This window comes from Micrasema longulum, unplaced genomic scaffold, assembly GCF_059751315.1.
Source record: "Micrasema longulum isolate JH-2025_06_02 unplaced genomic scaffold, ASM5975131v1 h1tg001259l, whole genome shotgun sequence".
NCBI lineage: Eukaryota > Metazoa > Arthropoda > Insecta > Trichoptera > Brachycentridae > Micrasema > Micrasema longulum.
This window is the reverse complement of record NW_028278446.1, coordinates 425,286-440,777: the sequence shown is the minus strand read 5'-3', so window position 1 is coordinate 440,777 and position 15,492 is coordinate 425,286. Positions and strand designations below refer to the sequence as shown.

General features: G+C 30.1%; 1 protein-coding gene across 1 annotated transcript; it reads left to right on the top strand.

The window, feature by feature from the left end:
• Positions 1-736: 736 nt before the first annotated feature.
• Positions 737-14,300, top strand: LOC148276215 (ferric reductase SjCytb561-like). The gene is made up of 5 exons (XM_088234580.1): positions 737-1,094; positions 5,664-5,896; positions 8,815-9,023; positions 11,304-11,470; positions 12,383-14,300. The coding sequence occupies exons 1-5, from the start codon at positions 892-894 to the stop codon at positions 12,576-12,578; spliced, it is 1,008 nt and encodes a 335-aa protein (XP_088090706.1). The 5' UTR covers positions 737-891; the 3' UTR covers positions 12,579-14,300.
• The last annotated feature ends 1,192 nt before the right edge of the window (positions 14,301-15,492 follow it).

Below are 15,492 nucleotides of genomic sequence, written 5' to 3'. Positions count from 1 at the left end.
ACTCTTTGTATTATTTTTATCCACTTCGTTTTCCTTCTTTCATCAGCAGGGAAGCTAAAATTCCACTCAATCAATTAAAACCAATGTTCTTATTAATAAAAAATAGCGTAAAAAATTGACTACCCTTGCAACACTAACAAAATATCCATTTTGTTTTTTTTGTCAATCTGACAGGTGGAAAATAAATAGCAAATTTCAGTGATGCATTTGGTACTTGCACATGCATTTGCTACTTACACATGAAATGTGATCCCATCAAGTTTCTTGTTAATCTCAGCAGCATTTTTACACTTTAAAACGACACAACACGGCATAGTTAAATTCAAATCGGGAGTCGCATACTGAGCGACGTCTACAATGAAATTCGTTTTCAAATAATGTTCCTCATTGTTGAGATATTTTACATAATTTTCATTGTACTTTAAAAAAACTCTTTCCACCGGAATTAAAATTCGGGATAAAAAATAAGTACTTATCCTATTTTACTTCTCACCTCTCCGGCTGCCCCTGTGCAAAAAAAAGTCTTTCAATAGGTTGTAAGAAACACAAACAAACAAACAAACACACTTTCGCATTTACAATATTAGTATGGATAGTTATCAACACATACCTAGAAAAATTAAGTAGGTACCTAGACACTTGTCTTATTTAACAAAATGTGAGTGGTTTACATTTATTTCAAATCAAGAATAAGTATAAAAACAAAATTTATTGTTTTCCTTATGCCGTCAGCTAGTAAAGTGAGTTTGTTATGGGTATAATTTGTTGTCACTTGCCTCCTTTTTTCCTCTTTTATACGCAAAACAAAATATTGAATAATTATTAAATATCCTATATTACAGGATTTTATCTAGCTAAAGTATTTTCTTCCTTGAAATAATATTAGGTACCATGGCGCCGATAATCCCCAAGAATTCTTTGGAATGCGCACCGACAATAAAAGACTCCGATCCTGGTAAACGAAAGCGGAAATGTCGGCTTTTCAAAAAAATCAAATCGAAGCGTGTAAAAGTCGTAAAAATAAGACTTACATTCTGGCAGAGATTAAATAGTTTACGGCTGGCGGTTTTAAAAAAAAAGCATTGCACTGGAAGGTAAAAACCAAACTGGAATGTTTCATTGATAATATTTTGAGTAAATTCAAATCTTTATAGACAAGTAGGTACTGGATTTAAACCTCAAATTGTATTAAAAAATATATTTCATGGTTATTCACATACATTGGTACGATAACTATGGGTACAATGTTAAATATAAACAGGGTGTAAAGTGACCATCTTCATCGGCAAATCAGGGCACTGCATACGTATAACAAGCGCAGCGTATCTCAATCTTAAGGCGATCGGTCTTACGCTTCAGGTGCTAGTCCAGGAACTGTGAAACTTTAAAAATCAGTATTTAATGCCAACCTTGCAAGGAATTGAACCCGGGACCTCACGCAAGGTAGGCGAACGCATCTTTTTAAAATATTTTTTCAAAGACAATTAACGGGCTTATGGAAGCCCTAACAGATTGGAATAACTGAGTATAAATGTAAAATAACAGTTGATCTAAACAATCTTAAAATCTATTAAAATTTACAAAAAGTATAATTATGGCATAATCTAGGCGGACATGGCAAGTTTGTCATCGCGAGTCAGGAGTGACAACACCGCTTGCTTCTTAAATGCTTCCCTTTGCTGTAGGAACACATTGACACGACCGTTAAATGAGATTTTGATCACTGTTCTGAGGATCCTTGGCAGAGCGAAAAATAATTCGATATTGGTTTTATAATTTCCCACAGCAAAGACAGCATTGGTACGCAAGTTACGGCGAGGTACATTAAGATTAATCTGAGCAAGAATATCATGGGCATCTACATACAGTTAGATATTCATTTGTGCAAGAATATCAAACCAGCCAAAATCCTTCTGAATTATAAATTGAATATTTGAAAGTTCTCGCATCAACCACTGTACTATGAATAAAAGTAATCTCCACTCGATTTCCTTTTTTTAAATGTTTACCAACCACAATCGATGGCTACTGTTAGGTAAAAAACCCTAAAAAAGGAAATCGAACAGAGATAAGTCCGCCTCGCATTGTAGTGGTTGGCGGGTTCGCCTACCATGCTTAAGAGGATAGACGATGTCAGACAATTTTGATGAATAGGTATTTGAACATTGCTTTTCTGTCACTCTCTCGTAAATGGGAAACTGTGCAAAAAATACAACTGCACGTCGGACTAATTTTACCTAACTAAAATCGACATTTCGCGGTCCCGTTTTTCGCACCCCAAAACTGAGCCGATTTGGTTAATTTTTTGAGAGAAAGTTTCAGAAAAATAAAATTCTGTGTTGGTGCATTTTCCATTCTCCAAAATTAAACGGCATATTAAACTCGACCCTTTTTGGGTTTTTGGATAGTCCTGACTCCCATAAAAAACAATTTAACAAAAAAGCAAAGCCATTAAAGCTATATCTATTAAAAATTTTGAAAATAAATTTTGTGTAAAAAATACGTATGCTTTTAGTTATAAATAATGTTTATATTACTTTTTAAATTTATATTATTTCTCCAACGTTTTTCTTTGTAAAGGAAAAATTAGAAACCTGCTGACAAGCCGGTTTCGCGGTTTAGTGGGTTTCATTATTTTTCCTTTTATATTTTCAGTTCATGTTTACCTTCTTAAATAAAAAAAAAAATTAAAAAATAGAGACACGCCAATAGTAAATTAACATTTATAAGTCAGTAAAAATTATTATTGCTCTAGTGCCATAATCCGGGGAGAAAATACGGGAGTACGTTTTTATGAAGAAAAGTAAGACCAGATACAATAAAGAATATTCGTCTCATCTTGTTATGGTAGATATTATCCAAATAGCATTCTGCCCCCTCATTAATCCGCATAGAGTCATAATTCAGTTTTAATGCGCAGCTAATGCAGTCCTACAGGACTCTGTAACAGCTGCGGGTGGATAGTTAGTTGGTTTTTGGATGCCCTTAACGCAATATTTCACTGTCCCTGGACACTTAAAGCACTTGAATTGTGGTAATGATTAATGATTACTTTATTTCCAATCTAACGCAATTTTACACTCCAACTTTCATTAATTCACCCTCTACCATTTTTCTTTCTCACTCCGGTGTTTCTTTTCTTTTCATTTTTTATCAAGAATATAGTTTTGATTACTTAATACTATTTTTTTAAATATTGTTTAAACTGTCACTTTATTTTGTAAAATTTAATGAAAATAAATATAATTGAAACGCATGCCCTATTATGTATTTTGTTTTTTTTCTTCTTTTTTTTCTCTGAATATAATACCCGTATGTAGAGACAAAACTTAAGGTGAGGAAAGTACATCCTAATCTCAAATACGGAGAATAACCCGAAGGTGAAGACAATAGAATGTACTTTCCTCACCTTAAGTTTTGTCTCTGCATACGGGTATAAGCAACCTTGTGACATGTACATCTGTTTGTATTCCAAATTTAAAAAAATAATTATAAATAGATGATTAAAAATAAAATAAAATGATTCAAAATGAAATAGAATAAATAAGGGGATTGGAAGCAAAGATAGCAACCTCCTAAAAAATATATTTTTTGGTTATGATGTCATTCTGTAGTTTATTAACTTTATTTTTATAAAAATCATGAGTTGAGTTGCAAATGTAGTTTAAAGTCATACTTCTGATGCATAGAATTAAGAATAGTCCAGAAACCGCATACGCACATCGAAACAGAAGACGACTAAACTACTCATAAATGAGTAGGTTTACGTTTTGACCCATTAGTTTCTTTGTAGACGTCGCTCAGTACGCAACTCCTGATTTGAATTCAACTATGCCGTGTGTCCTTTTAAAGTGCAGAAATACTGCTAGGATCTTAAAGAAACAGGATGCAATCACATTTAAATTAATTAGTGTAATTAGCAAATGAATGTGTATGTAAAAAAATGCATTACTTAAAAATTGAATTATTTTTCCATCTGTCAGATTGTCGAAGAAACAACATGAACAGTTCGTTAGTGTTGCTAGGGTAGTATTTTTTTAACCCTAATTTGCTCATCTAATGAGAGAACTAATCAAAATTGGATCTCGGATTAAACAACTCTATCGTGGACATTTGATCGACATTATCTTTAAAACATTAAATATTATTTAACATGATATAAAAATGTCAGTTTAATGTAAAATAAAATTTGTTTTATGTTATAAGTTCAAAGTTCATTAATTCAATTACTCTTATTATATGACCCTTTACTTATCTACTCTGTTGTGTCAATCAATATTTCCACGTGCACAATAAAATTTTAGGGAAATCAACAGATTGCTTTTTTTTACCTTACATTGGTGTTATAATTATATATTTTCCCGTCGTGCAACATTATGTGGCAGCATCACGAATGCGCACGGCGAAAGTGAGGCATAGTGAGGGAATTATTGGACATAGTCCGATGTATTCAAATATGATTCTACGCTTCTTCTGGACTATTATTAATTCTATGTTCTGATGGTTTGAAAATAGTGTTTGGAAGCATAGCGATATCCATCAGCCATTTTGTTCGACCGATGACAGGCTTGAGATTTAAATTTTCAAAATCGCCGTGCCATACAAATATTAAGAAAGTCTTTTGAATCCGTGTGTCTATTGAAGCTAATTTATCAGTATCTTAATGTTTAAGTTCAGTGAAAATAGCATTTCTAACATGAAGACTCTCTTTGGCATTAGTGTAGCAGCTTTTGTTATTTTACTCGAAAACACCAAAACGGGAGTTTGCTAAGCAAAACTGGAGTTTATATCTATATGTAATTAATAAAACATTTTGTTTTTTGACGACTTGAGTTTATTTCAAAGCACTCCAAGTTTCGGAAGGCTCAGATCCTTCCATCTACAGGTGTTATTATAAACTGTTTTAATAACACCTGTAGATGGTAGTCGTTTGGCTTTGGTTTGGAAGTCGCCTAAAAATACAGTGTTTTATTAATTATAAATTTAATCATGTTATTCCAAAAAGTTAATGCTGATTCAATAATAACAATGAAATACAAAGACAACTTAGACAAATACAAACTAATACCACTTTCGGACAAAGGGATTTTGAGTATTATTCTATTAAAATCTATAACCTACTTCAAATATCTATTAAAACAATTAGTAACGAGAAAATTTTTAGAAAGGCTATAAAAAAATGGATAGTGGAGCTAGGTAGAAGTAAAATGGATTGTCTCATTCGCCCAAACCAATATTGAATCAACCGCTCCACAAGTGTATGGCTTATGTTAGGTTTTTGTTATTTTCATTGTGCGTTTTGTAATATAAATAATATAGATGTTCATATATACCTAGTTTTTAAAACAGTCTGAATATTTTGTTTATTATCTCTGTTTATTAAGTCAGTCTTCTTTGTTTATTCTCAAATGTAAAAACATTTCAAAATTGTTAAGTGTTCTCGGCACGGGTAACCCCAGTGAGGTCACATTATTTTTATTATTGTTTATAGTTTTTAAAAGTAAAATATGAATAAATAAATAAAATAAAAACAAAATTTGATAAAATAAAATGTAACAATCTAAAGAGACAGGTTGCATTTGTAGCACCAATTGAGTGCCGTGTGCGGTATCTAGTGCAGATAGGAATATGATGATGGAATGCGGCCCCTCTAATGCTTTCAGACCTCGTTGCGGCAATTGCTTCCCTCAAGACCCTCCGTGGGGCGTCCGGAGTTGGATCGAGTACTCCTTCGCCGCGTCTGGGACTGCCGTGATGCTGGTTGCCTCCCTGTGCCTCCTTGTGATTTGGATTAACTATTATCATGGCGGTTTTACCGACCAAATGCAAGCGGAAGCGAGGTTCAATTATCATCCTTTGTACATGAACCTTGCTTTAGTGTTTCTAAGCGGATTCGGTAAGTGAGCAACTAAAGCGAGATGAATATGTAATAATATATTAATCTAATTACTACTCACATATATATTTTAAGTATGTCTAATTGTTTGTATTTAAAGGCTGGATCGCACCCTCTAGGGAATTATCTAATTTCGGTTTCTGTTCTAATTTCGGCCGAAATCGAAACCGAAGCATAATGAAATATTTTTTAAGTTACTTCAAAACATCCAGAATCAGGCTTTTTTATTGTTAAACCTTACGTTGAATAATATACACAATAAAATAAAAGGCATTCATTTAATACAATAATAAAAATACGTAAATGGTTTTATTGCACTTTTATTAATAAATTTTTACCAGTGACCGGGTTTCGTCGTGACTCGTGACCGACATCGTCAGACTGGTTTATAAATTTATAAATAAAAGTGGAATTAAGCTATACACGTATTTTTATTATTATAATTAAAAATGCAGTTCCACCAAGAAATGTCAGTAGAAAAACTATTGGCAAAACTTTTTAGCACTTTTTGTTTCGTTGTTATGTTTATATATTTATTTATTTGACACTTTATATACATATACAATATATATACATATAAGGGCGAGCATATTGCCTTAAGGCAATTTCTCCCTACCTACCCAAACCGTTCAGTTTGAGAAAATTATAAATACATGGACATATTGAATCTTACAATGTTATACAAAAATTAAAAACAAAGATTAACAAAATAAAAATTTATAAAAAAAATTACACCATACTATGAAGAGAGGAGATGGGATGGGAAGGAAAGAAGAAGGATGTTATACATATAAAACTTATATGTAACAGTTCTTCAATGTATTTACGCTATATTTATATTGTATAGAAACATAAACTCAATAATGATTAAATTGTATAGTAAATATAAGGTTAAAAGACAGACCAGCGAAGTTTCTAAATATTAATCATACACATTAAATTATGATTCATTCTTGAATGTGTGCGTGCGTACACATTGTATCTTAATATATATATATGTGTATATATATATGTATAATTCTTATGTACGTGTGATGTCACTGAACTCCCCCTAAACGGCTAAACCGATTTACGAGCGGTTTTCAGCAAAATGTAGATCTTTGCGCTACGCGTGTTCGTAGATATTAATTTTCAATCGAATCTGGAAAATAAAAGTTAGAAGCATAAATATTTTTTTCATCGACCTGCCAGGGTTGCATTCTTATTTTGAAATAGAGCAATCTCTAAATCTGCCTTCATTGGAGAAATATAGATAGATCTTTCGGCTTATCATAGATCTCTTCGCCACTTGATGAAGATGGATTGACGTGGTTTAGCTCGAAGTTTGATATGTTTATTGTGTTTATAAATATATTGTATACCATTATTTTATTGTCCTTGTTCGTCTTTGCTACATAGTTTTATGTTATTTTTGTTCAGATTCTTGTACATAGGTTTTTCGTATAACTGTTGTAATTGGCTTAGGCCCTATATATTATAATAAATAAATAACTGGAATGTGCAAAAATGTTGTTTATTTGCTTTGAGTGATCGACATGCCCATAAGGGAATACGGAATTTGCAGGGCTTATGAACTGTCATCAACTGGTTTAAGTGCCCACTTTATATACTGTTCAACATATTTGAACATTCATCAGTCTATTTGTTGTCTTTTCTGATCTTTATTGATATGGGTAAGATTCATCTGTTTGAATTATTACCAGACAACGTCTGAAAATACTTTTTAATTGTTATATTTTTCCTTATATTAGTTAGTTTACTCAAAAGAATTTTTAGTATCTTCAAAATGTTTGTAGACAAAGGTTGGAATAATTAAATTAAAGGTTTTTGTGGTTGTATTTTAATTCATAAAAATATGTATCTGCCTTCTTGGCGCAGAAAAGAGATCATATAGGAAAATTACTGTATTGTGTTTCCCTTCAAGGGTATATAAAATAGTAATTTTAATTTATAGGGAATTACAGTTTTTTACAGTATATTGGCCTATAGTGGTGCAAAATAAAAATGTTTTTCTAAATGATGATTTTGCGCCAGTCAACTTAGTGATTTTTTCTGAATATTTATATTTTACGTGTATTACGTAAAAGTATTCTCCATAAATGTTTTAAAGAAATATTATGAGTGCGAGAGCAAAACTCGAGTTGATACACATATATAAGAAAATTTAGTAAGTGATAAAAAATAGTTTATTAATGAGGAATTCCACTGTTTTCTATTTTTTTTTCTATTAGCGTACTATTTAACTAAGCAAAAAAAAAAAAATATATATATATATATATTTTTGTGCGTTATTTACAAAGTTATGATTTTTTAAAGTTACATTTATCAAATACCGCGCCAAATGACTGTAATCCGTGTGTCACTTTTCAGTAGTGACGTCATGAAACGGTTGGCGTTCTTACTTTCACTGATCTGACAAGAATCTATGGAATATTGCTTTGATTACTTCATTTAGTTGATCGTAATTTGCTCATTTCTATGTTATGATTGTTTTTACGAACGTTTAGATTTAGAAAAACCTAGAAAGTTGACATAATTTCTGGTTGAAATGTCAAATTATACTATTTTTTTCTATGGTCAAAACGTTGCAAGGGCTTTAAAGCGGAAACCGGAAATACTACACGTAGATGTAAGGAGTGACGTCATTATTTACGATTTTAAAATGATTACTATTTTTAACATTTTTTATTTATTTTTGCGTGCGTTTTTGAGATATTTCATCATACTCCAAAATTTTAAAATATTTACGTGTACACGAAAACATTTAAAAAAATTAATTCCGGTTTGGGCTGGAATTCCTCATTGAAGAAACGGAGATATGTTATTTTATTATATTTGTACTGCCCAATTTTTTTGGTTTTTGTCGAAAGCTCTCTTAAAATTAGTACATATTTTTAATAATTTAGCTTTGATTTCAGGCATGTTATCGTATCGTTTTCTGGCTTGCTGTAATCGGACGCTTGCGAAGTTTCTTCACACAGTATTCCACAGCTTATCGGGACCTTTTGTATATTTTGGTATATCGGCCGCAAAAGATTATCATACACTCCTGAACCCACCCATGGAGCACCTGTATTCTCTGCACAGCTGGATGGGGGCTATTACTGTTGCCTTGTATTTTCTCGAGGTTATTTTTATTTTGATTTATTAGGTAATTAGACAGAGCTACATACTTACGAAAAACATGCAATTTGTATTTGTATTAATTAATTATTATGTCTATTTCTTTGATACAATTCCACGTGTATACGATTATATCTTCAATTGCAGAATGACTAACTTCAGCGGTTTTTAATTTTTTTCATTTATTAATTGACTATTAAACTATGCTAATTTTTTTGTATTTTGTTTTTGTGAATTATTTTTTTAAGTTTTTAATTTCTGAAATTACTCCGCGTGTGACGTATCAAGATTTCTTCCACTTCTTCTTGGCCAATTCTGCCGATTGGTCCGTTGACAATCTAAAAATCTTCCACAACACACTTATTGGTTGATTCACATGATCTAGTGACGTCGTTCAAAGTAGTTCATTTTTATCAAAATATTTTTTCGTACATTTTTAAGAAACTTTGCCGTTTATGTATTATTTTATGTATATTTTTTAGACGCCGCAAGTATAAATTAAATCATGTAAATGAATGCCTCGACACGAGTTGTGCCTAGTGAGGTATTCATATTTAAAAACAAAAGTGTTTCGTAAAACGTGAAATAAAAATAAATAAATAAAATAATTGAATGCTCTAAATTTTACCGCGCGTAAGAAAAAATTTTTTTTATCCAATTTCCCGTAGGGCTGAAGTACCTCATTACACAGAATAGATAGAATTACAATAAAAATTATGTGTTTAAACAAAAAAATATTTTTCGTTCAAAACAAGTTAATACAAGTGTACTTAGAGAATATTGTTGGTTAAAATTTATTCCTCAAGAGATTGTTCGCAAAAGTTGGAAAAGGATCATTAAATATCTGTGTTCATAATGTTGAACATTATTATGTTATATTCCTGACACATCAGTTTGAACGACTGGACTAAATGATACATTTTGTATAAATACATGGGTAATAATTAAAATTCTTGATACACAGTCACAACCTAAAAATTCAAATCTGTTATCTAGCTCACGTAGGATCAATATAATTCAATGGTTCTCAGAAAAAACAACATTATTAGTTAATATAACTAGATAGTTTAGAATAAAGAAATTACAATAGAACTTATTTTTTAATTTAATTTCTCAATTTAAATTTACTGACAAAGTATTATAATAATATGTTCGTATTGCTCATTTAATAACGTAATGTTTATGTAAGTGAATTTTAGTGCTTGTATGTACTCAACGTTAATACATAGTTTTTTTTACTTCACTATTATTTTATCAATGAGATAAGTATTCGATTTAAATATTATTGCAAAACAATAAACGAAATTTTCTTTCGCCATTTATAAACACATTACTATCTTTATTTTATTACAAATGGCGAAAGTGTTTATCATTAAATTAATGATGTTTATAAATTTTGATTTATTTATACCTAAATACTGTCGTACATATTCATATTTTGCAATGATGAATTCAATTATGAATGTGAAGTATAACTTAAACCCTAAGCTTTTTGACATAATAGCTACTTTTAGTAAAAATTCCGAAAAAGGAAAATCCTGAAAAGGATAATCCTGAGATTAGTCCATATCGTGATCTAGTGGTTAAAGTGTTTATCTACCGTACCTTAGATCCCATATTTGATTTCCAGAAGTATTTATTTGATAAATAATTTTTAATGTAATATTAAGAAAGTTAAATTCATCCCTGTTAAATTCACTCGGCCTTCGGAGTGAGTGTATTTATACCTGTTTATTGTTAACTCGTTAAGTTAGTGTATTTATTATATATATTTACACTCAGTTGGCTACTGTTAACTTTAGTTATTGTTAACGTTAGTAGTACTTTAGCAATAACCAACTAACGTAATTATACGTGAAAATATTGTTAGTTATTTACTAAACTAACTAACGTAACTAAACGTTAACTAAACGTCACGTCACGTTACAACTAACAATTACAATTATTAATATACACTATAACCAACCGCTACGTTAAGTCATAGTGTATATTAGTTACTGTTAACTTTAACGATAACTACAGTTAACGTTAGTTAGTTATTGTTAACGTTAGAGTGAGTGTATTTATACCTGTGTATTAATTCCCTGAAGTATTTATTTGAGAAGTCATTTTTCAATGTAATATTGAATTGTCCTTGGAATAGTACCTGATCATAAGACTGATGATATTACTTTGGTAGACCTGTACTAAAATTGTCACTGATCGCTGCGATAAGAGATCCAACGCTATTCCCCGTGCATCATCAGGATAATGACGATTACAACTATTTTGGTGTGTATTTCAGTGTCTTTTTGGAATCGTCTTATTTTGTCTTTATGCTCTGAAACGACGATCTTCTAAATTGAGAGTTAAATTCATCCCTGTTCACTCGGCCATCGGAGTGAGTGTATTTATACTAACCATAGGAACTTGTATCACAGGATTTAATCGGAGAGGGCTAGAAAACCTCAAGTGAGTAAAATTATTTTTATTTATGTATTTTATTACATGACTTCCATCCTTCGGTCCATTTATACATCTACCATACATACGGCATACACATACATACAGAAGGCGCGCATTTTTACCCAAGGATGATTTTTGCGTTGTATTGGTCTGTTTTACTAATTTCTTTTACAAAACAGTAACACTTTAATTTCATTTAACGTTTCTAAGATCATAATCGTTACCCATTGCTGAAAATAAAGAATAATATTCAAAATGGCATAGTTTTGCATACAGCCTATTTAAATAATTAAAACACAATTTAAAAATTTAAACACTGTATAACTGTACAGTCACCCATATAACAGGTTTCTCCAGTGAGAAGGACTCTTAAATGAAATTTGTGTAGAAAAAAATATTTCTTATAAATTTTTTATTTTTTTATTTTATAAATCATATATTTATTTACAGTTGAATGCAAAACAACATTTTTATCTTAATATTAAAAATATTTGTAGGAAAAACAAAAAAAATGTATATACGTATAAAAACATGTTATATTTAAGTTTAAATATAAATTAATTTCGACTGTGTTCAGGACAAAGATTTAAGAACACAATTCTAGACAAAGCGTTTTATTTTTAAAGTGCAAGGCCTTATACATGTTTTAGCAAAAGTATTTAAACCACTGACAAATGTTAGCTTAATTTTTTTTCCAGAATGTGTATGAAACCTACAAAATGGATGAAAAATACATTATAAGTAATGAAACAACTTTAGCTGAAATTGTGGTTTGAAACTTTGTCCTAACACAGTCGATATTAAACTATTTCACCGACTTACAACATTTATGGTATATTTTCTTAGAGCCCTTCGATGTACGGACTCCAGGGTACAAAAAACATTTTGAAATATATTATTTAGTGGTTTTGTTTGCAGTAAATATTACAAGAACCATGCGGAGGAAGGTATTTTTATGAATTCGATGGGAGTGCTATTAGTAATGATATGTTTCATGATAATTTATATTATTGGAAATAGCAAGTTTCAAGTCTGTCCAGGAAGTGAAGATCCTCCAGGAAAAATTGCCAAATTGCGAGATGCAGAAGAACAATTGGAGCCATGCAATTACTGAATCTTTTAGAAAAATCACCCTTTGGATTACTAAAACCATCGATATACTAACGTTCGGTAAAATAAATTAATAAATGAGATAGAGAAGCCATTTTTTATCCTTAATTGGTATTAAATCGTGATATTGTGTTTTCAGGAAGCTCAGATTATACTAATTTAATTTCATAATAGGGTGGGTGCTATTATAGTAATTAGACATGCAACACTAATTGGACATTTGAAATCTAATGATAAAAAAAAAAAAATTTAATGCGTTCATTTTAAGAAAAAACAAAATATGTATATTTTATGGTGCAGATAAATTCTTACATTTACTTATTTTTTTACCATTACATAGATTTTGAGTGTTCACCCATTCTAATAATATTTGAATGATAGTGGTCATTTGGAATGTTTTAGTTGAAAAGTTTTTATTTTTTATAAACATTTATGAAAGTTAATATAATTTATCATCAAATTCATTAAATGTTTCTGATGTTGATTTTTAATTAGGTACCAGAGATTAAATACCATTTTTCGAGAATTTCGATTGCTTTAAATACTCGCATTTTTTTATATACGACGATTGTTACCTGCATAACTTTTTAATATTCGGTATTATTTATAAGTTGTATGTTATTGTTTATATGAAACAGTTTAGCAGATATTTTATAATAATCCCAATGGATGGATATTTTTTTAAAATATATTGTTTTGAGTCATATATTTATTATTGATGCTTATATTGCGTATTAAACTTATTTTTAAAATGTTGTTTTTATTTAATATTCGTATAAAACATGTAGATTTTGATTTCCATCCTTTCACTTGTATTACATTTGAAAAAAAAAGTAGCATAATCCATTTTTAATACAGAAAAAATGACATAAAATAGATGCTAACATAAATGTTAAAACTTAGGACTAACAATAAACAGACAAATGACATGGGCAATTCATATCAATAATTTAATTAATAAAGTGATGACTTTATAGTCTTTCTTTTTTAATCAATTTTTTTTTTCCAAAAACGGAAAAAAATCTAGTTTATAAAAACTAAAATATGTTACATGCAACTAATATGGGGAACATGAAATCAAAATGACGTAAACAGACTACAAAGACAGCAAAATAAAATATTAAAGTTAGTATATGACCTCCCTTATCTAACAGCAACTAAAGAACTCTTTAAACGATTAAATATAACTGAACTCTTTCAACTAGAATTATTATAATTTATTCATAAATTAGCCACTGAGTAGACGATGAACTTAAACTTAAAAAAATTGCAGCAAACATTGACACGGTACAAGAATATCAGAACAATATCATATACAAAATTCTAAAACGAGATAAGGACACTAATAAACCAGGGATTGAAATTATACAATAAACTACCAGACAAAACTAAACAAAATACTCAGACCAAAATACTCCAACTAGTCATAGTTCTACATTATCTCTGACTCAGACAACCTTTACAAAAGATGTTGAAAATATTATCACCAACAATATGACATGAATTTAAAAAAGAAAAAACATTTTGTTAAATGAACGTAATCCGCAAGGGTTGATTAATATTTTTTCAATAATTTAAAACAAAAAAAAATAAGAAACGCTAATCAATGTGCAATTAATTATCAATTATTTGAAAAATGAATCCTACAATATTGTCCCCCTCTTAGAACATGCAACGCTTGTAAGCATATAATATTTTATTAGTAATAATCCAACCAACTGATGATGATGATGATGATTTCACTAAATAGAGGTATTATTATTTAGTAATTTAACTATTTTTATTTTTTATTTTTGTTTTATTGCTCAATTTTTTTATTTTTTTTAAGTCCTTATGTTGTAATAATTTTTTTATTATTATTATCTAGTTATTCTCAACTTTACTGTGTTATATTTATATTTAATACATAAGATTTTCTCATAGTTATTGCTTTCTTTTACTCTTAAGAAATGTTATGTTTCTTTTTAACTTTTTGTATTATATGTTTACTAAATTGTTTAGTTTCAATTATTCTATTATTTCATACTAAGTACTACATGATTATTGTGCACTGTTGTGATTATTTCTGTAAATTATTATTTTTTTGTAAAAGGTTCTTTGAACCGTTGATGTATATAAATAAATAAATTATTAACGATATTAATTAATTAATAACTTTACGCATCCAACCACCTCAGCAGTCAAACTCCCTAGATTCTTATTTTTATGAAACATAAATAAATGCATCAACAAATAACCGTTAATAGTTTCATACAAATCTTACGATAAACGAAAAGATTAGACGATTAAGTAATTTATTAAATTTGTCAGAATGTTATAAATCGCCACCTTTTCTCGGTCTATCGTGTAGGTACTTAGTACCTACGTACTTGGCTATGCTTGATATTTGATTTTTAGCAGCACCCGGTAAATTATGCATAAATAAAATTTGCGGTGATTGCTTTGGAAATAAAAATAGTTATTGAAAAAAGGTATTCATCATTATTATCACTTCACTATCCATACCCGATGGAGTATGGGGCACTGAATTTGTTGAGTAAATGCAGCTGTCTTGATCGGCTATTACAGAAAGGCAATGTGATCAGTCTTACGCTTCAGGTACCAGTCCAGGGACATTGAAATATTTCAGTAAAACTACCTTACCAACAAATATTTTATGTTGACCCTCTCAGGAATCGAACCCAGGACTACAAGAATGGTAGGCGAACGCACTAACCACTACACTATTAGGCGGCTCCATTCGTTTTCCGGGATTTTTACCAGAGAGCAGCCATCCAACCCAAAACACTCGTCTAGGATTCTGGTTCTATTTCACACACAAAACTGCATTCTTCATCCTTATCCAGTGATCTCGGTGGTTCGGACGGTTAGGGAGCATCAATTATTGCTTTCAAATGGGCTGAAGATCACGAATTTGA